The sequence below is a fragment of the Pongo pygmaeus genome, chromosome 18, assembly GCF_028885625.2.
Source record: "Pongo pygmaeus isolate AG05252 chromosome 18, NHGRI_mPonPyg2-v2.0_pri, whole genome shotgun sequence".
Lineage (NCBI taxonomy): Eukaryota > Metazoa > Chordata > Mammalia > Primates > Hominidae > Pongo > Pongo pygmaeus.
The window spans coordinates 10,378,948-10,400,000 of record NC_072391.2 but is presented as its reverse complement, the minus strand read 5'-3'; the positions used below and the strand labels follow the sequence as shown (position 1 = coordinate 10,400,000).

The following is a 21,053-nucleotide window of genomic DNA, read 5'->3' as shown; positions in this document are numbered from 1 at the left end:
TCCCTCCCAGCCGCCTACTACTCTGACAAGTGGGATTTCTCATTTCAAGAACTGACTTGTGGTACAGTGAATCCTCACTGGGAGAAGCAGTGCTTTACCAAAAATAAATTTCTAATTAGAAGAATGTGCGTGTAGAAAGTACAGGATGTCTTGCTAATGACATTTGCTTGGTCCACTGTGGGCGTGGACTCCCCCCATCAACTGCAATCTCCCTGGGACTAACATCTGCACCCCAGGGGTCACAAAGAGCCATGTACGGGAGGAGCTCCCTGCTCGCAGAAGGGAGGGATCTACCCTGTCTCCTAGGCCAAGAGAATACTGATGATATGTACCTGAGAGCACACGATGGGCTTAGCAGTTTTTTGGAAACGGAGTTTCGCACTTGTTGACCAAGCTGAAGTACAGTGGTGCAACCTCGGCTCCCTGCAACCTCCACCTCCCAGGTTCAAGCAATTCTCCTACCTCAGCCTCCCAAGTAGCTGGGATTATAGGCGCATGCCACCATGCCTGGCTAATTTTTTTTTTTTTTTGTATTTTTAGTACAGATGGGGTTTCACCATGTTGGCCAAGCTGCTCTCAAACTTCTGACCTCAGGTGATCCACCTGCCTCGGCCTCTCAAAGTGCTGGGATTACATGTATTAGCCACCACGCCTGGCCAGGCTCAGCAGTTTTTAAACCTTTATGATAGTTTCTGTCAAAAGCTTTTAACCCATAAAACAGGTAAGAGAGGAGCAGCTCTGGCTGAGTGGGGTAGGAGCCCTGGTGCCCTGACTGCGTTCTCTCCAGCACCCCTCAGCCAGCTCACGGGAGCTCTGTTCCATCCAACACAATCTGAAATCCCACCACGTGACAAGGGCACTGCCCTGTGAGCCAGCAGGTCCACATCAAGGGCCTCAGGTCTCGTCAGCAGCTGTGGATGACCTTGGGCCAGCCTCAGTCTACCCATTTGGACAACAGAGATAGGAACCCTGGGCTATGCCCAGAGTCACTGTGAAGTTATAGCCAGTCACTGACGCATCTGAAAGGACTTTTCCAACTGGAACGTGCCATCTAAATGCAAGCTTTCTTCCCCATGCTGGTAAATCTCTCTCAGGGATAAGACTTCTTTATATCCTGATATTAGGCACCAGGCACGAAGCAAAGCTCTTGGACGGCTTGACTCTGAGAAGCACTCACTGTTAATTTACATGACATTGTCAAGAAGCAGCCAATAGTGTGGCTGCACTGCAGACTCCTGACCAGTGGTTAACTCAGCATATTTGAAAACTGTGCCTCAGGGACTGGTGATCTCTAGCTTCTTCCTTCCTATCTCAGAAACAAGAGTCTGTGCCAGGAAGCGTTCACTAGGAAGCAATGAGGTGTTAACCACATCAGCTGATACCTCTTTCTGTCCAGCAGATATTAAAGATTTAAAATATAACAACAACGCTCACTTGATGACATCACTACTCTCTTGTAAACTGGTATATTTGTTCTAAAGAAAGCACTCTGGCACGTCAGGAGTTGAGTTAACTTCACTGGCTGGTTTTCATCACTGTACTATGGTTGTGTGTGATGTCACCACTGGGGAGCCAGAGGAAGGGCACATGGCACTTGCTGGATTATTTTAACAACTCCTTTTGGTCTGAAATTATTTCAAAATTAAATACTAAAAAAGAAATTAGTTGGTAATGTTCATCAAAAGCTTAAGAATAGTCTCACCCACTTCTAGGAACCTAGTGACAGGTTATTAGACAATGATACACAAAGACGTTCATTGCAATGTAACTAACACTGCCCACTCCTAGGAACCGAGGTGACAGATTATTAGACAATATGCAAAGATGTTCATCACAGTGTAACTGACAAATGCAAAAAACAAACAAACAAACAAACAAACAAACCAAAACCCACAGGAATGGCCAAAATGCTCAGCAATAGGAGAAGGGTTACAAAAAAGATGAAATATTATCTGGTCATTAAAAGTCATATATAAAGTATTTTTTTTTTTTTTTTGAGACAGAGTCTCACTCTGTTGCCTAGACTGGAGTGCAGTGGTGCAGTCTTAGCTCACTGCAACCTCTGCCTCCCAGGTTCAAGCCTCCCAAGTAGCTGGGATTACAGGTGCCCGCCGCCACCACATCTGGTTAATTTTTGTATTTTTAGTACAGACAAGGTTTCACCATGTTGGCCTGGCTGTTCTCAAACTCCTGACCTCAGGTGATTTGCCGCCTCAGCCTCCTAAAGTGCTGCAATTACAGATGTGAGCCACTGCACCTGGCCTATATAATAATTTTTTAATGGCATGAGAAAATGCTCTTAAAATGTTCTCACTTATGAGTGGGAGCTAAACAATGGGTAAACATGGACATACTGAGTGGAAACACCGACACTGGGGATTCCAGAAGGTGACAGGGTGGGAGGGGTGGGGGATTAAAGCTTCCCTATTGGGTACAATGTTCACTATTTGAGTGGTGGGTCCACTAAAAGCCCAGATGGATGTCATCACTGCAATATAGCTGCACATCAGAAACTCGCACTTGAACCCCCTAAATATATACATAATTAAAAAAGAAAATGCTCTTAAAAAATGTTTTTCAACATTTTCAGCAGAATACAGTGCTGCTGCAGCTTGATTTCAGCTATCATTTGGAGGAGATTCTTACAACGTAAGCGCCCTGAGGGCAGTGCCTAGTCAGTTCCATTCACTGCAGGGCCTCCTACATCTAGAAATGAGTGGCACACGGGAGGTGCCCCATAAGTTGCACACTGTTGATTCAATCTAGGGATTGTAAAATTATGAGTAATTTTTATTTGCTGTTTTAAAAATCTCCTACAAAGAATGGGCAAGGCTTCTATACCCAGGAAAAAAACAATAAACTTGTTTTCAAAGCCTTCTAAAAGGGTATATTCCTCTTGTTTTTGGAGGTATTTGCTCTTTCTCAGGAGTGGGGAGAGAGGTACTAGCAGGGGCGCTAGGCACCTCCTGAAGCTCAATGGCCTTATAGCCACTGGGTGACGCTGCTGCTGCTGAGTGGGTATTGCTGGGTCATTTTGATGTCACTGAGAAAAAATGGAGAGTGGAGAGGGCCAGGGGACCAGGATGGCAAAATCAACAGCAGCTAACATCCAATTTCCAGTGCCTCTGCCTCTTTTTTTATACAGTCAGTGCATGCTTTGTGAAGGTGACTACTTCCCTGCAGCCTGAGATGTCACCTCATTACCTGTACAATAAACGGTCCGTGCCACGGTGGCTGCGATGATGCTAGCGAGCCCCGTGCCGGCCCCGAGCTCCAGCGCTGTGCATCCTCGGAAGAGGTCCTGTCGGAACAGGATGTAGTCTGCCAGGAGCAGGGCGCCCCGCCACACCTGGAGGGAAGAGGACAAGGAGCGACAAGCAACGTGAGGCTCTGCAGAGACCCATCAGGGCCACAGGGAGCGGACAAGACCTACCCACCTGCTTGCCAACATCCTCCAGGGGCGTGGCCATGGTGTGCTCTGGATGGGACAGAAACCAAGAGAAATGCCCACTGTGAAATGGGGATGGACAGAAAACCACAAGACAGGACAGTGTGGCAACCGCCAGCACGGTCAGATGGGCGCCAGAGGTTGGAATCAGGCATTCTAGAGAGCAGCAGAAACACAGGCTGTGCTACTGGTTGGGAGGTGACTTTTGAGCACCACTCAGAGGATGGGAACTTTTTGGAATGGGGCTCACACTCTTTCATGTAACTGGGTATCTCTGCCCTACAGCCCAAGGCTAGGGAGGGTCACAATTAGGTTTTCACCCAATTTAATTGCACCCACATGCAGTGCACTACTTTTTTAATGACCAATAATTGCAAAGTTACAATCATAATATATTTATATACTACTAATAATCACAACTCATTCAAAAGTATTTTCTTATACTGAGAAACATACTTAACTTCATTATTTTCTTATACTTAGAAATATACTCCTACGTTAGAGGTTAACAAAATAAGTTTAAATTTACATCCTTTTTAAAAACATTGAAAAGTGGTATAAGTATTCTCAAATGCAAAATATATTTTGTATTTATAATATACCCTAATAGGATCAAATTCTGGTGGATAGGAGAAGAGAATGGAAATATAAGATCAAGGAGAAAAGGAATGAAGCAAAACATTTTTTGTTGTTAAGTAAGAACTTGCTTGTCTAAGAGCTCCCGAGGGGGGAAAATAACTTGCTCAAGTATTTTTAAGTGGGATGGTAACAGCTATCGCCAACCGCTCTGTCTGTCCCCAAACCAGGAGAGAAACCAACTGTGTAGGGTCCTCTTGGGCACCTGGGCCACTGTTCTCTGAGGGCTCCTCCTGGGAAAATCTGGCCAAAGATTTCAGCCCTATGGGCAGTCAGAATCTGCTCTCTGAATAAAGTGACTAATGGATCGTCCACCAGCATCTTGGCTAGATTTGACATGGTGGCTTACAAGGCACTTTTAATAAAACATGTTCCTTTCAGAAGGGCTTCAGATTGCTAAGTCCTAACACGTAGTCACCTGGTTTGAAACTGGAACAGAAATACATCTGCCAAGCCACCTGATGCCAAGTTCCGTCACTGAACCAACATTCACTAGACAGACACATTCTGTGAGCCAGCCCTGGGTGCCACTGAGATTCTACTTGATTGGCTCACACGTATATTACAGAAAAAGACATTGACTGAGGTTCAGCATTACTGTTTGTAAAGTTAGTAGAAAAAAAAGCACCTTCTCTGCATGAGGCACTGGGCTAAATGCTTTCTCATTTAATCCTCAAAATCACCCAATGACAGGTTCGAGTGTTATTGGATGAGGAAAAGGTGGCTGGGGGAGGTTAGCAGGCTGTGGTCACAGAGAGGGTGAGTGGCAGATGCGGGGTTCCAAGTCAGGTCGTCTGCAGTTTTCTGTCTCACTCTGTCATCTAGGCTGGAGTGTGGTGGCACGGCCAAGGCTCACTGCAGCCTCCACCTCCCAGGCTCAAGTGACCCTGCCACCCAAGCCTCTCGAGTAGCTGGGGCTACAGGTGCGTGCCTCCATGCCAGGCTAAATTTTTTTAGTTTTGTAGTTTTTGTAGAGATAGGGTCTCAGCATGTTGCCAGGGCTGGTCTCAAACCCTTGGGCTCAAGTGATACACTGCTTTGGCCTCCCGAAGTGGCATCTAGGTGTGAGCCACCGTCCCTGGCCTTTTCTGGCTCTTCAGCCTGCTTGGGGAAGGGAGATGTAGAGTCTGAACCATGCCAGGGACACGGTTTAAAAAGCACGGGGCAGAGCCTCCCAGGATGAAAGCCACAGGGACTCGCTGGGCAGGCTGAAGGCTTGTGTGCTTGTGTGTGGAGGGGAAGGGGTGTCTGTGGTCTGCACTCTGGTCCCAGGCCTTCTGTGTCAGCGTCCCTGCCCAGCTCCTCTTCCCCAGTCCCACCTATGCCATCTCCTGGGTGTGGCTCAGAGCCTCCTCTCCTCTCCTTTCCCTCCATTGGCCTGGGAAAGCTTCCTCCTCACCGTCTGCTCCCTAACCCCAGCTGTCCTAAGGGTTCCTGCTGCCAGGGGAACCTTCCCATAGCGATCTCGGTCCTATGTGATTGGTCACTTCCTTCCAGGGGTCTCGCGGACATAAGTTCTGCCTCCCAGCTGTCCTCAAGGGGTGGCCAGCTTTCCTTGAGGGAGAATGAGGACTCTGAGGTCAGAGACCTACATGAGAACTCAGTTTTGTCATTTCCTAGCTGGGTGACAAGTCACTTAACTTCTTGGAGACAGAGCCACAGTTTCCTCTTCTGCAAAATGCAGAAGTAGCCTCATCCCTCATTTCTAAGGCTGTAACAGTGCTTAACCAGACAGCGCTTCTGAGACAGCACAGGCTCGGCAGACACCTGAGAACCACTGAGGTGGTCAAGGTCCCCAGCCCTTGCACAGGTGGAGGTCACTGAAGCCCAGAAGGGGGACATGACCAGCCCAGGGTTATAGTCTGAGAAAAAAACATCTCATTAGATCAAAATGTGTCGAGATGGCCGGGTAGTGGCTCACACCTATAATCCCAACACTGTGGAAAGCTAAGGCAGGAGGATCGCCTGAAGTCAGGAGTTTGAGACTAGCCTGGGTAACAAAGTGCAAAGTGAGACCCATGTTTTTCTAAAGCCAAATGGAAACAAAAGAGGATTTAAAATGAAGTCATTTGGGAGTCTGACCAAAAACTGATCTAAGATGTGCTTTCTGCTGATGCTGATGACACGAGAAAACACCAGGGCGAATTGAAAAACGAGAGAACGAGAGGCTCAGGGATGGATCAAAGGAAGAAGCAGATGCTGTGCGACTCCCTGGGGCCAGATGGAAAAAGCCAGAATGAATTCCCCAGGAAGTCAAGTGTGGCCGACCTCAAGGGCACTCTCCTTTCTTGTGTCTGACATCCTCGAGTCTGGAGTGCAGAGATTCCGAGGTCTACCCGACCCCTGCCCTGTTTCAGGCACTTGCTAGTGTTCGAATGGGTAAATATGCTTCTTCATGACTCATCAGGATTGTCAGAGATCACAACAAATGCCCAGTATGTCTGCCCTGGGCTGGGCCCGGTCCAGGTGGCGGCGTAGGGGTGAGGAAGGAGGATTCACAGTCTAGGGGTGGAGGCCCAGGTGACTTAGGGACCTCCCTATCCAGGGCCATCTTGTGGCTCCCACTCCCGTGAAAAGTCAGAGTTTATATTTAAATAATTCCAAAGGTATCATGAGAACATAAAAGGCCAGCCTGAGGAACTATCCCCATGAGAAACTCTAGGGCTAGCAATGGGATGAGACAGTGTTAGAATCTCACCTGTCCTTAGCAGATTCTAGAATTATGTCTTACCTCATTTGCAAACTGGGTCTCCAGACCTGCAGGAACCTAGACTCTTCATCAGCCAGTCTCCCTCCTCCCAGCTTGGGCCAGTCCCCAGGACAGAGGCTCACATTTATGGAACACTGAATCCGTGCTAGGCACTATGCTAAGAGCTTTGTATGTGCCGTCTCTCTGAATTCCTTACAACTGGAGGAGGTTGTACCTCTTGTACAGACAAGTAAACTGAGCTCAGAGAGGCTAAGCGACTTGCCCGATTCTCCAGCAGGAAGGCACGGGACTCAGAATCTGACGGCCTGAGTTCCAGCCCTGCCTCTCTCGAGTTCTCTTGGGGTCTCACTTTATTTCTACAATGGGGGAATTGAACATAATTTCTGTTGAATCCTGGGTCTGTGGATTCCTCACAGATCCCTGGATAAACTTTTTAGGTTTTGTCAATCCCTTGGAATAGTTAAGAAAACGCCTATTTTTCTTTTTCTTTAGAAAAATCAGTTTCTCAAATGGGTCTATAACTTGAAAAAAATGGGTTGATTTATATGGGTCAGAGGAAAAGGGTTGTGAGGAGAATGACGTCTGCTTACCATCCACTCTGCGCCAGGCCCCGCTCCTGGCGCTCACTGGGCATGTTTCAATAAATTATCACTAAAACCCAGGGACAGTGGTTCCCCTGATCACGTGGTTCTGACCGTGTGGTTCTGAGTGGGTAAGACATTTGTCTCTGGTCGCCTGGCTTGTGAAGATGGAGCTGGGCTCAAAATCCAGCCCTGCAGGATTAGATCAAGTTTTGCAGATGAAAGTGCTCTAGCCAGTTTGAAATAATCACGAGTTACTACCTAGGTTCATTCATTAGCTACCTTTCCACTCTCCTCCCTCAGGGCAGGTAGCGAGCGACTGACAACTGAAAAAGTGAACTTCCAGGTATACAGACAAGGGGGCCTCACCGTGAGGTCACCGGAACAGGGCAGGTGGGGAAGCTGGTCACAGGCCGGCCCCTTCCTGAGGGACTTTGTTCTTAGCTCATATGATGGTAAATTCCCAGAACATTCACTACAGACACAACATTCACTGTGGAGGAACTGACAGGTTTGCTCCCCAGCTCGGGGAGGCTAATAACAGTCAGGGCTCAGAGTGAAATGAGCCATCATCGGCCCCCCTGAGAAGCAGGACTTTCCAAGCCTCTTTCGAATGCTCTGCCCCCATGATGTGGAATGAGAGCACAGGCTGTGGCGTCAGACAGACCTAGGTACAAGTCTCAGCTCTGCCACTGACTAGCTGTGTGACCCCAGGCAAGTTCCTCAACCTGGCTGAGCCTCAGTCTCTTCCTCTGTGAAATGGGAATACTCATCCCTATCTGCAGAGGTCATGAGGGCAGAGGTCACCCATGTGATACATGGACCTGGGTTCCGGTGTGAGTTCCAAGTTGCCCTCTCTGGGACAGTCTAGAACAGAGGCTGCCTGGTACCACCGTGCAGGCGCTTAGTAACTATTTGCTGAGCAGATAGATACAGAGCTGCTGTTCTGTCTGTTTTTGAGAGTGACCCACTGACCCCCATTCTCTGACCAAGGCCAGTGCTGGGGGGAGGCCTTTCCCTGGGAACTCAAGACACCATTGGGGACCTGGATCTCAACGAACGGCCTCAAATCACAGCTCCGCTCCAAATGAGCAGCACCAGGGGGAGGCAAAGCCCTGGTGTGGACACTGCATGGATTCGAAGCTCGCTCACCACCACCAAGCTGCATGGCACTAGGCCTTTCACTTCCTCATCCGTGCACCCCCTCAGGCAGGGCTGTGCAGACTAGGCCACTAGATACCAGCAAAGATATCCAAAACACAATAGGTGCTTAACCAGCACCGATCACTTCCTGGCCCAGCTCCCTACTGCTCCCGGTGTTTCTAGAGTGCCAGGTCCCTAGATTTCAAATCCTAGAGTCACCAAACCTCTCTGCTCTGCCCCCATACCTGGGTAGCAGTTCCTCTTTGATCCCACCTCTGAGTATCTGTCCAAACCTCTCTCCTGTCCCACTTTTCCCGCCGCTTCATCACTCCTGTTTCTTACCTGGCTTCTAGCTCCCAGCTCCCAGCTCCCAGTCCATCTGACTGGTCCACGCCCCATTCATTTTCATTTACATCCCTCTTCCTCTGCCACACTCCAGCTCCAGAACCTCCCATGGCTCCCTACTGCCAGCCCAGCCAGGCCAAGCCTGTCCCACACCCGCAACATGCTGAGTTAGAGCAAGAGCACAGATGTGGGAGGCAGCAGCAGGGAGGCTTCCTGGAGGAGGTGTGGCTGAGCTGGAAACTGTACGGCAATGGGGAACATGTTAAGGGAGCAGAGGCTGGGGGGTGAGCACTCTAGGAAGGAGGCACAGCACAGAGAACAAAGTGCACAGGGTGAGGCTGTGGTGGTGTGAGCCAGGCAGGAGTGACGGGGTTGTGGAGAGCTTCCCCAGTCTCACCCGAGCTGGTTCTCACAACCTGTGCTGCCTGGGCCTGCAGAGTCCATGCTCAGATCATACTGAGCCCTGAGCAGCGACATTGCGGAGTTGCTTTGGTGACAGGTGGGCCACACCACACCTCTATTTACCTATTCTGATGATATCGTGCGGGCTGCCTTGTGCTTCCTCTCCCAGGACGTCGTCTTCTTCCTGCGCTAGAATCATGGGATGTACCTTGTCTCTCAGAGGCCCTGCTGGGTTGGGATCAGAGGCGGCTCGTGGTCTTCTCACCACGTCCAAATCCCCATCCTCATCCAGCTGAGCTTCAGCCACTTCCTGGCCAGTGGTGTCAGTCCCGGCCTGGAGGGAGAAACCCTCATTACTGTGGCCACTTTCTGGAGGGGACCCTGTGCTGCCTGTCTCGGCAGAAGGAGGCTCCTTTGTGTGAACATCTCTGTGATTGCCACCCTTGGCCCCTGAATCTGTCCAAGAGTCTTGGCTCCATAGAAGCTTGAATTGGGACAGGAAAACTGAAAGGCAAGACAAAACACAAAATGAGAATTCCAAGATGTTTTCTTTTTTACTTTCCTCTTCTTCTTTGAGAATATCTGATTACCAATAGGGAAGATTTTTAAAGGCCAGGTAGAGATATACTAATGCCAGCAGAAAAGGCCCATTTGATTCAGCTGTGACCACCACCAGCCGGGAGGCTGGGGCCACCACCAAGAGCAGCCACGATTTCATGAGAATCTATGAGGCACTTGGCTCATATCATCTCATTCAGTCTCCACAATTGCTGTGAAGATAGCATTATCAGCTTCATCTTACAGACCCAGAAACTGAGGCTTAGAGGAGTAAGCTGACCAAGGCCACACAACTTTTAGGAATGAGCTCAGGGGCCTCTCCTCTAAGCTCCCACAGCATCCCGGGTTTATGCCAGTTTTTGGATCTGTCCGATCATCCACCCATTCATCACCGAACACTATGTGCCAAGTACCATGCCAGGTGCTGGGGGTACAAAGCAGGATTTGGTATGTTAGGGCCTTACATTTTAGGAGTGAAGTCAGGGAAGAAACATTAAGCAAGTAAACAACATAATTACAGGCTGTGTTAATTACCAGGAATATAGTAAAACTGCATTCTGTGTGACACAGATGTGGCAACCATATAAGGCAGGGGTGAGCAAACTTTTCCTGTAACAGGTTAGATGAAAAAGTTTTTTGGCTGGGCATGGTGGCTTACACCTGTGATTCCAGCACTTTGGGAGGCCAAGACAGGAAGATTTCTTGAGCCCAGGAATTTGACCAGCCTGGGCAACATGGTAAATCCCCTTCTCTACAAAAAAATTATCCAGGTATGGTGGCACATGCCTATAGTCCCAGCTACTTGGGAGGCTGAGATGGGAGGATCACCTGAGCCTGGGGAGGTCGAGGCTGTAGTGAGTCAAGACTGCACCACTGCACTCCAGCTTGGGTGACAGAATGAGACCCTGTCTCATAAAATGTATCTATTTTCAAGCTTTGTGGGCCCTGTGATCTTTGTTGCAACTCCTCAACTCTGCCGTTATAGCACAAAAACAGCTGTAAAAACACGTAAATGAATGGGCACGGCTGTGCCTTCATAAAACTCTTTATAAAAATAGCTGCAGGCCAGATTTGGCTCACAGGCTGTAGTTTGTATACCCCTGGTGTAATGTACCATCCAAATTAGGGCAGGAGGGCAACAGGAATGATTAATAATCACACCAGAACAAGCTAATACAGGGTAGCTGGAGTTAGGGAGAGTGGCCAGGGAGGGGCTGTCTGTGGAGATGATACTTGAGGAGTCAGGAGAGGAGGAAAGCAGGCGTTTTCTCCCTGGCCTTGTATCTTATGGTTGCTTCCCTCCCCTCCCTGTGTTTTAGGGACAGAAAGAAGCTGAGAGTGGCCATAGAAGAGCAAGAGGGACATAAGGGTAGGCACACAAGCAGAGGCTGGGTCAGGCTGGCCTCACAGACCAAGTTGAGGAACCTGGATGTTATTCTGAGAGCAATGCAAAGCCACTGGAGGTCTAACTCAGGAAGTGCTGTGATTTGATCTGCATTTTCAAAAGACGTCCTTGGCTGCTGCAGAGACAAGTGGGGAGAGGGTGCAGCAGTGAACTCAGTGGGAGAAGACAGAGACAGCCAGGCAAGCAACAGAGGCGGCTGGACTAGGGTAAAGGGAGTGGGGATAAAGAGTAGAGGACACTTTGGGAGGCCGAGGTGGGTGGATCACGAAGTCAGGACATCAAGACCATCCTGGTTAACACAGTGAAACCCCGTCTCTACCAAAAATACAAAAAAATTAGCCAGGCGTGGTGGCAGGTGCCTGTAGTCCCAGCTACTTGGGAGGCTGAGGCAGGAGAATGGCATGAACCCGGGAGGCAGAGTTTGCAGTGAGCTGAGATTGCGCCACTACACTCCAGCCTGGGCGACAGAGCGAGACTCTGCCTCAAAAAAAAAAAAGAGTAGCCTTTCCGGTGGTGACGACCTACCCACACGAGAACATGCCTCTCGCAAAGGATCTCCTTCATCCCTCTCCAGAAGAGGAGAAGAGGAAACACAAGAAGAAACGCCTGGTGCAGAGAACCAATTTCTACTTCATGGATGTGAAATGCCCAGGATGCTATAAAATCACCACGCTCTTTAGCCATGCACAAACGGTTGTTTCGTGTGTTGGCTGCTCCACTGTCCTCTGCCAGCCTACAGGAGGAAAAGCAAGGCTTACAGAAGGATGTTCTTTGAGGAGGAAGCAGCACTAAAAGCACTCTCAATCAAGATGAGTGGGAAACTATCTCAATAAAGACATTTTGGATAAAAAAAAAAAAAAAAAGTAGAGGACAGGGTTGGATGCGGTGGTTCACACCTGTAATCCCAGCACTTTGGGAGGCCGGGGTGGGAGGATCACCTGAGGTCAGAAGTTCAAGACCAGCCTGACCAACATGGTGAAACCCTGTCTGTACTAAAAATACAAAAATTAGCTGGGCATGGTGGCAGGTGCCTGTAATCCCAGCTACTCAGGAGGCTGAGGCAGGAGAGCTGCTTGAACCTGGGAGGCGGAGGTTGCAGTGAGCTGAGGTTGTGCCACTACATTACCCACTGGGTGACAGAGCGAGATTCTGTCTCAGAAAAAAAAAGAGCAGAGGACAGATGGAGCCCCAGCACTTTGTCTCCCCACTGGACCCTGGGCTTGCTGACGGCAAAGTTTGGCTGATTCGTATCTGCATTCTCAGCATCAAGTCCTGGGTCAGGTGCACAATAGGTGCTCGGGAAACCACAGGAGTTTGCTTAATGAAAGTGGTGGGGCAGCAGCTTGCCTGTAATCCCAGGGACTCAAGAGGCTAAGGTGGGAGGGTTGCTTCAGGCCTGGAGTTCAAAACAAGCCTGGGCTAGCAAGACTCCATCTCTACAAAATAAAAACCAGCCAGGTGTGGTGATGTGAGCCTGTAGTCCCAGCTACTCCGGAGGCAGGGGAAGGAGGATCACTTGAGTCCAGGAGTTTGAGACTGCAGTGAGCCATGACTGTACCACTGCACTCCAGACTGGGCGACAGAGTGAGACTGTCTTTAAAAAAAGCAAAAACAAAAGCAAAACAAACCCCTACACACAAAAATTGCAGAGTACAAGGTTTTTAAAAAATCATAAAGAAAAAAAGGGCACTTAAAAAGTGGTCTGAGGATAACAGTTACGTAATCCAGTCTTCCCAATATTTTCCCCAAAAAGATGAGTATGAGAAAGCAGAAAACAAAATAGGATCCGCAGGGCACCTGGGCCCAGGACCTTACCTGGCTGCCCCACGCTGTTCAGCCGTACCATGAGGTGTCTATGGTTCGGGGTATAGATGTGGACGTCTGACAGCACAGTGTCACTTCTAAAGGTGACCTCATCCATGGCTGCGGCAGGAGCCAGCTGTACCATGGCCCAGGCTCCACCTTAGTCCTAGGACAGGAGCCGCTCAGAGGTGAGAATGGGTCCTCAGCATGGCAGGTCCCAGAGGAGATACTACAGACAGGCCCAAGCTGGTAGCCAGTAGCTTTGCATCACCCTGGGAGAAGGTCTCAGAGACTTGGCCAGGGAAGAGAATCCAGCTGGAAATTAATGTGTTATTTTGTTTATATTCATTTCACTTATTATATTCATTTTATATTCATTCATATATTCATTATATTCATTTTCATAGTAACCTTTTATTTATAGCAAGGGATATGAATTTCCATTTATAAAGTTTCCATTCCCTTTTTTTTCAACTTATTACAAAAAAATTTCAAACAGTAAGGATACAGGAGAATATCATAACCACAGAACTACTGCTTAGATTCAATGATCGTCACCATTGTGCCACATGTGCCTGCCCTCTCTGGTTTCTTCTCCTTGAGCTGAGAGTACATTGCAGACATCATGACATCTTGCCCCTAAATTATTTAATGTCTGTCCCCTAAGAGCATTTCCCTACATAACCATAAGACCATTAGCAAAACTAAGTTAATTAATAATTCCCTAATAGCATTAAAGTCAATTTCCTCCATCTGTCTCCCAAAGGTCTTTGAGGTTTTTCCCCCCCCCAAACCAGTATCCAATCACAATCTGCACTTTGCATTTAGTTGTTACGGCCCTTTAGTCTTTCTTTTTAATTCTAGAAGCTGTTATCAACTGTCCCCATATCATTTGTTGTTATAAAGCTTTCCTATTTTAAACAATGTTTTATTTTTAAACATTTCTTCTTAGAGACAGGGGCTTGCTCTGTTGCCCAGGCTGGAGTGCAGTGATACAATCATGGCTCACTGCAGCCTCAAACTTCACGCGATCCTCCTGCTTCAACCTCCTTAGTAGTTAGGACTACAGCTATGCCACCATGCTTGGCATTAAAATGTTTTTTTTTTTTTTTTTGTAGAGACAAGGGTCTAACTATGTTTCCCAGGCTGGTCTCAAATTCTTGGGCTCAAGCCATCCTCCCAGCTCAGCTTCCCAAAGTGCTGGGATTACAGGCGTGAGCCATCATGCCTGGCTTAAAGCTCTGCTACTGAATTTAAAAAGGTGAGTGGAATTAGCTGGGTGTGGTGGCGCACGCCAGCAGTCCCAGCTACTTGGGAGGCTGAGGTGGGAGGATCGCTTGACACCAAAAGGCGGGGATTGCAGTGAGCCGAGAATGCATCACTGCACTCTGCACTCCAGGCTGGGTGGCAGAGCAAGACCCTGTCTCAAAAAGAAATTAAAAAAAAAAAAAAAAAGAGTGAGTGGATTTAAAGGAAAAGTAATAAGGGAGTCACTACACTGGTGATACACAGATATGGAAAAATTATGCAGGTGATACATTATTAACGAAAACTTGGAAAACCATGGCCAAGGCAAAATGGTCAAAAACAGGGGGGACCTCCCTCCAACCATTTCACCTCATCAAAAAGCATCATCAAACAGCAGTAGTCTGATGGGCTTCGAAGCTGGAAAGACCAGGTGGGGATCCCTGGTCTCTCACCTTCTAGCCATGTGATCTCAGGAAAATCACTTCACCTCTCTGCATCTGTTCCTTCAGCCACAATCTCATGCAGTGTTACTGGGTGGGTAAAGTGCTGAGCAGAGTCCTTGGCTCACAGTAGGTGTTAATAAAACACCAGCAACCTCCTTGTCCTGGGGTTGGTTTCAGGTATTTGACCCAAACCTGCCTGTAACCCCTGACTGCCTACCACTGTTCCTACCTGGGTGGACGTCATGAAATCTTCAGGGCCCCCATTTCTTTAACTGCAAAACGAGGTCATCACGACTCAGGCTGTCCTAATGATCCCAGTACATTGCTGGAGTTCCCACATTTAAGTGCTTGCTATGGAGCAGCAAAAGCTGTCCCAACAAAAAAATTTTTAGGAAAAAGATGACTCCTTATTCGTCTCCATGCTAGGTTTCCTACTCAACACTATAAAGCCATCAAAATGCAAGTGGGTTGTGAAGAAAGTCTGTGAATCTGGCAAATCAATGCAGAATTTCATGGTGTCATTGAAAGTGATGGAGAAATGCTGGACCTGAAGGCAAACACTCTTAATCAATGGGACTGGCAAAACCAGACCAGATTCCAGAACAGAAAATACAGCTTATACCTACCACTCATTTCAAAGGCAGATCAAGCTCTCTCAGGACTTAGAGATGTCCTGGGGGAAAACTGAGGACTTTCACATATAGTTTTTTTTGAAGGGGGTGGGGAAGATCCTCTCTAATATTGCTGTAAAAATCAAAAGTGAACCAAAGGATGCCATTTCTTTTTTTGCCATAGTGCATTTTTTTTTTTCTGAGACAGAGTCTCACTCTGTTGCCCAGGCTAGAGTGCAGTGGTGCCATCTCAGCTCACTACAACCTCTGCCTCCTGGGCTCAAGTGATCCTACCTCAGTGTCCTGAGTAACTGGGACTACAGGCATGTACCACAATACCCAGCTAATTTTTGTATTTTTAGTAGAGATGGGGTTTTGCCATGTTGGCCAGGCTAGTCTTGAACTCCTGACCTCAGGTGATCCATCTACCTCGGCCTCCCAAAGTGCTGGGATTACAGGCGTAAGCCACCACGCATGGCCTATAGTGCAATTTTGTTGGAAAACTTACATCCCAGAAAAATCAATGTTCTTTGCTTTTTCCAAAAGTGAGCATAATATTACGCACCAAATTTTAAGTACAGACAAAAAAGAAACTCAAATTCTTAATCTCTAGTTGAATTTTCCATTTTTAAATTAAATCCAACCAGGCTTCCCAAGAAATGTACGCTGCAATGTAAGTCCCAGATGAAGGAGATTCCCTTTAAGTGGCTTTCCCTAGAATCAGCTATCTGGGAATAAGGAGGCCCTCTTGAACCTATCTCAGGCCCTCACATACTCAGAGGAGTATATGACACAATTATCACTTTTCGGGCTTACGACATATAGCAAACGTTCAATAAGCAACAATAGTAAGTACTACCATTACAGCAATATAATAATTATTAAATAAAGTGAACGCTGGGAAGAAAGAAAAAAGGTAACAGTTTCTCTAGTCAGGAAAAGTCTCCCTCCGGGAATGTAGGGTCTGTATGGGCTTCAGGCTCCTCTCTTCACTGGGCAGAGCTGAGAAAGGAGACCCAGGTTGCAGATGGGGACCTGCCCCACCACCTCTCCATAGGGCTGCAGGCTCATCCCTGCAGCAGGAGCTAACGTGTTCTTGGTTCTTCTAAGGCTGTGGGGGGCTAGACTGAGACGCTACCAGCTTTCTTCTCCTATAGGTCCCCAGTCAGTTGTCCCAAATAAGCAGTGTGCTGGGATCACGGTGTTGAAATAACTTCCCTCCTCATCTTTCTTTCTGATAACTGCAACTCACTCAACAATCAGGAATTTGGCGCGATCCCATGACGATTTAGGCCAGGAGCTGAAGGAGGGCAGGGTGTGAAGGCCCAGGTTGGGGGCAGGAAAGACGTGGCCTGGCCACGGCGCGTAGAGTGGTAGTGAGGGGCTCTGGGGACGTCCCCCGTGGGGCTACTCGTCCTCTTTGTCTTGTCGCCTTCCTGACGCCACCCTTGTGGGTTAACTATTGCCCTCTCAAAAAACAGTCACAGGTCGGGCACTGCCCTCCCTTCCTAATCTGGAACCGAAGGAGAGGTGCCTGGACCCAGGACGGAAACCCAGGTGAGGACGTGGACTTCTTTCCCCAACACCCGTGTTTAGAAGGGGAAACTGAGGCTAAGAGTGGGGTCGGACCTTAGGGATCTGGGCCTCAGATCTGTGGGAGCTCGGATTTCAAAGTCAGGCTCGGCGCCAGGAGGTTCCCTGCACCCTATCCTATCCCGCCGCCTCTCCCAGGCACTTACCCGCCGCGGGGCCCAGCCTGGGGTCCCACCCGACCCCCGTCTCTGTGGGACTGAGGCGGCCGCCATAACAGGCAGTCTGCGCAGGCGCGGCCCCGCCCCCACGTGCGACCATCCCACCGCAGCGCACCGTGGCTCCACCTACCTGCCCGCGCCGCGCATGCGTCCGGGGGTTGCCGGCGGACACCTGTAGCCTTCGCTCTGGTCGCGGGCGAGGCGTGTTTGCTGGGGGGACCCGCCTAGGTGGGGTCATCTCCGCACATGGTTGGCTAAACTCATTCTTCTAAAAGAGTTAAATAGGAGTTAAATAACTTGCCCAGCTACTAAGTGGTAAAGCCTGGATTCGAACCAGGGGTGTGGGATCAGAGCCTGTGCTATTTAACCAGCATGCTACTGCATTTATTATCACGGGTGTTACCGTCATCCATGCTCTTAGTACTCTTTTATTTATTTATTTATTTATTTGAGATAGTCTTGCTGTGTCACCCAGGCTGGAGTGCAGTGGCGCAATTTTAGCTCACTGCAGCCTTGAACTCCTGGGCTTAAGGAATCCTGTTTCAGCCTCTCTAGTAGCTGGGACTACAGTTGCGTGGCACCATTTTTTTTTTTTTTTTTTTTTTTTTTTTTGTAGAGACTGTATCTTGTCATGTTGCCCAGGCTGGTCGCAAACTCCTGGCTCCAAGCAGTCCTCCTGCTTCGGCCTCCTAAAGCTCATAAATTACAGACATGAGCCACCACACCCAGCCAGTACTCGTTATTATTAATAGGTGGTAGTGATTTCATTAGGTGGTAGTGATTTCGTTAATTCATATGCTCATCCAGTTTCCAACACCAAGGAGGTGAGACAGAGTGACAAACATAAGACTCCATGTTTGCTCGTTTTTTCTTGCCTGCAGAATTTCAGAAAGCCTTTGAGTCGGTTTTCTCGGGAAAATCGGGTGTGCTCGGGATTCTTCTGAGCACAGCCCTCCGAAGAATCCCCTGAAGAGGATGAGCAGGATAGAGCACAGATTCTCACGTCTCTTGCCTGAGTCACTGCATTTTTAGAAAAGTACAGTCAATGATATTGGCCCTTTTCTCAACCTGTGTATTCAGTGACATCATGGAAGTCAGCCTGGCCACAATGGAGTAAGCCAGGGGATGGGCCGTAGGAAACGACATTGTAAGAAGTTTAGATTTTATTGTGCGTGAGATGGGGAGCTGCCAGGGATATACACCACACTGATGTGTTCACAGAGATGTCCGGACACACACAGTGGTGCTCACTCTCAGATTTGTCAGTGAACACACAAATAGACACACAGGAACATATGTAAAGTCCACATATGTAAAATCTATATCCCTGTGTGCTCACATATACACACACACACATGGCCTCAGCTGGCAACCTTTGTCTAAATTACTTTTTTTTCTCTTTTCAAAACAGAATTAAATCGACATCAATTTCATGGTTACTGATGATAAAACTTGGAGAGTTGACAGGGTGACTAAGTGACACAAATAAGTTTTTTTTTTTTTTTTTAAGAAACAGATTTTGTTTCCTGAAATCCCCCAGGCCAATACACAGATCGCCAGTTGGGTGTCTTGAGACCAGATTCTATTCTTAGTTTTCTCTCTAGTTCGCTGAGGGTTCTCTCAGTTATCCCCAGAGGATGTTGGGTGGTGGGGAGGGCACTAGGAAGGCATTGTTCACACCCTTGGGAGTTTTGTCTTTAAATTTAAACCAAGGGGAATGACCCTTAAAAATCAAAAGATCACATTCCTCCTCTTGTCAAACCTATGATCTTTTATAGGGGATTAGTGTCCCTACAAAAGAGGCCCCAAAGAGCTGCCTCACTCCTTCTGTCATGTGAGGACACAGCAAAAAGACAGCTATCTATGACCAAGAATTGGACACAGAATCTGCCAGTGCCTTGATTTTGGACTTTCCAGCCCCTAGAACCATGAGAAATGAATGTGTTTATCAGCCACCCCATGTATGGTATTCTGTTATAGCAGCCCAGATGGCCCCCAAAGGGTTATTATTTGTGCTACAAATCTTGAGGTGGTTTGCAACACAGTAATAGGTCACCAGGTACGGGGAAAGAAAGCCAGCCCTTCTTGGCAGGGCTGCGAAGAGATGGTAGCTGGGGGAGTGTGGGAGGGGGCCGTCTGTTCCGGAGCCTCAGTTATAAACAAGGCACACTGCTGGCCCCTTCATCTTGTGGTTTTGCTTCATTGTCACACCCATTCCGAAGCTCAGGGAGGCGAAGTGCCTTGCTCAGTGTTACCTAGCCAGTGAGATGCAGACTCATATTTTCTTTTCTTTTTTCTTTTTGACAGAGTCTCCCTTTGTTGACCAGGCTGGAGTGCAGTGACGCCATCTCAGCTCACTGCAACCTCTGTCTCCCGGGATCAAGCAATTCTCCTGCCTCAGCCTCCTGAGTAGCTGGGATTACAGGCGTGTGCCACCACATCCAGCTAATTTTTGTATTTTTAGTAGAGACGGGGTTTCACCATGTTGGCCAGGCTAGTCTCAAACTCCTGACCTCAAGTGATCTGCCCGCCTTGGCCTCCCAAAGTGCTGGGATTATGGGCATGAGCCACCGCACCTGGCCTCAGACTCACATTTTCAAAATGTCCTAGTGAGTCCGCTGGGTGGAGCCTTAGGGTTAAATGCCCTTCCTAGTGTCCCAGGCAGGTCTTTTGCTTTGAGAGTCTCCCCCAGACTTGGCAAAGCAAGGGTTAAGGTGCATGCTCACACACGCTGGAGTGTCCGTCACTCCCACCACCTGGACTAATGACAAACCACGTCTGCAGCAGAGGGAAGGCGGATGAACTGCCAGATGTGTATTAAGAAACCAGCTTGCAGGAAATTGCTGTCGGGTGATTATTATTAGCTAGGTTATTCAGAACAGCCTTTTCTCCAAAGGTCGTGCATTTACCAAATGCTTGATGTGTTTTCCCAGTCAGCCCTAGAAAATTTTATCCTCCTGGAGAGAGAGCTTGTCCCCCAGGACTGCTGAAAGTGGGTGATTATAATTCTGCCCCCACCTCCCATCAGCATATAACGGCAGCTGCTTTAAATGCACAGCAGTCCGCGCTCTGGTTCCTGGTTCTGTGCGCAGAGGCAGGAGGTTGACCTTCAAGAGCACAGAGCTGAGTTCAAATCCCCAGCTCGTCCACTGATTAATTATATTCATCCATTCAATACCTAATTTTGAAGAGCTTTTCATATGCTTGGTACTTAGGCAATTGCTTTACTTCTTTGAAACTTAGTTTCCTAGTGTCTCGAATACTGATAATACCTTTCTTGGCGTGCTGTGAGAATGAGTGGCCTATCACCCATGGAGAGTTCCGGACAATAACTCCCTTCCATTTCTTGAGATAATCTGACAGTGTCTGTTATATTTTAAAGAACCCACCAATTTTACTCACTTCACCACGTTGCATTGGTAGATGAAAAACAAAAAAACAAAAAACAAAATAAGTTACAGTGCCATTCATACTGTATAAGATCAACTACGTAAAATTACAAAACCCTCACAATTATATGTTTTCTCAAGCTAGACAGAATGTGATGTATCCATACAATGGATTATTATTCAGCTGTAAAAAGGAATAAAGCAAAATAAACAAAAAAGCTTTAAAAAATTAGCTGGGGATGGTAGTGCACACTTATGTTCCCAGTTACTTGGGAGGCAGAGGAGGGAGGATCACTTGAGCCCAGGAGGTTGAGGCTGCAGTGAGTGGTGTTTGCGTCACTGTACTCCAGCCTGGGCAACAGAGAGAGACCCTGTATTTAAAAAAAAGAAAAGAAAAGAAATAGGGTCATTGTAGATGCAAGTAGTTAAGGATCTTGAAATGAAATCATCCTGGATTTAGGGCAGGCCCTAAATCCAATAACGGCTGTCCTTATCACAAGAGGAGAGGACTCAGAAAGAAGACAGTGTGGAGACAGGCGGAGATTGGGGTGAGGCATGTAAGAGCCAAAGATCGCCCAGG

The 21,053-nt window shown here is 48.0% G+C and overlaps 2 protein-coding genes across 3 annotated transcripts in view; one reads left to right on the top strand and one right to left on the bottom strand.

The window, feature by feature from the left end:
* The window catches only part of METTL22 (methyltransferase 22, Kin17 lysine), a 25,294-nt gene extending 8,092 nt beyond the window's left edge, over positions 1–17,202 (bottom strand). Inside the window, exons 1-5 of one of the 2 annotated variants that reach the window (XM_054455193.2) lie at positions 17,073–17,202; positions 13,044–13,346; positions 9,389–9,769; positions 3,438–3,478; positions 3,205–3,349 (exon numbers count right to left, since the gene is read on the bottom strand). In XM_054455193.2, coding sequence (XP_054311168.2) covers positions 3,205–3,349; positions 3,438–3,478; positions 9,389–9,769; positions 13,044–13,176 — 700 coding nt within the window. In that variant the 5' untranslated portion in view covers positions 13,177–13,346; positions 17,073–17,202. The remainder of the gene's footprint in view (positions 1–3,204; positions 3,350–3,437; positions 3,479–9,388; positions 9,770–13,043; positions 13,347–17,072) is intronic. The other variant, XM_063654643.1, reaches the window with a different exon arrangement.
* Positions 11,734–12,056, top strand: LOC129016159 (small ribosomal subunit protein eS27-like). Its single transcript, XM_054455194.2, has one exon. It carries the CDS (start codon positions 11,766–11,768, stop codon positions 12,018–12,020), a length of 255 nt encoding a protein of 84 aa, XP_054311169.2. The 5' UTR covers positions 11,734–11,765; the 3' UTR covers positions 12,021–12,056.
* Positions 17,203–21,053: the final 3,851 nt, after the last annotated feature.

What these genes read in the sequence shown, in the direction of transcription:
- LOC129016159 (XM_054455194.2), top strand. Translation starts at nt 11,766, where the DNA reads ATGCCTCTCGCAAAGGATCTCCTTCATCCCTCTCCAGAAGAGGAGAAG.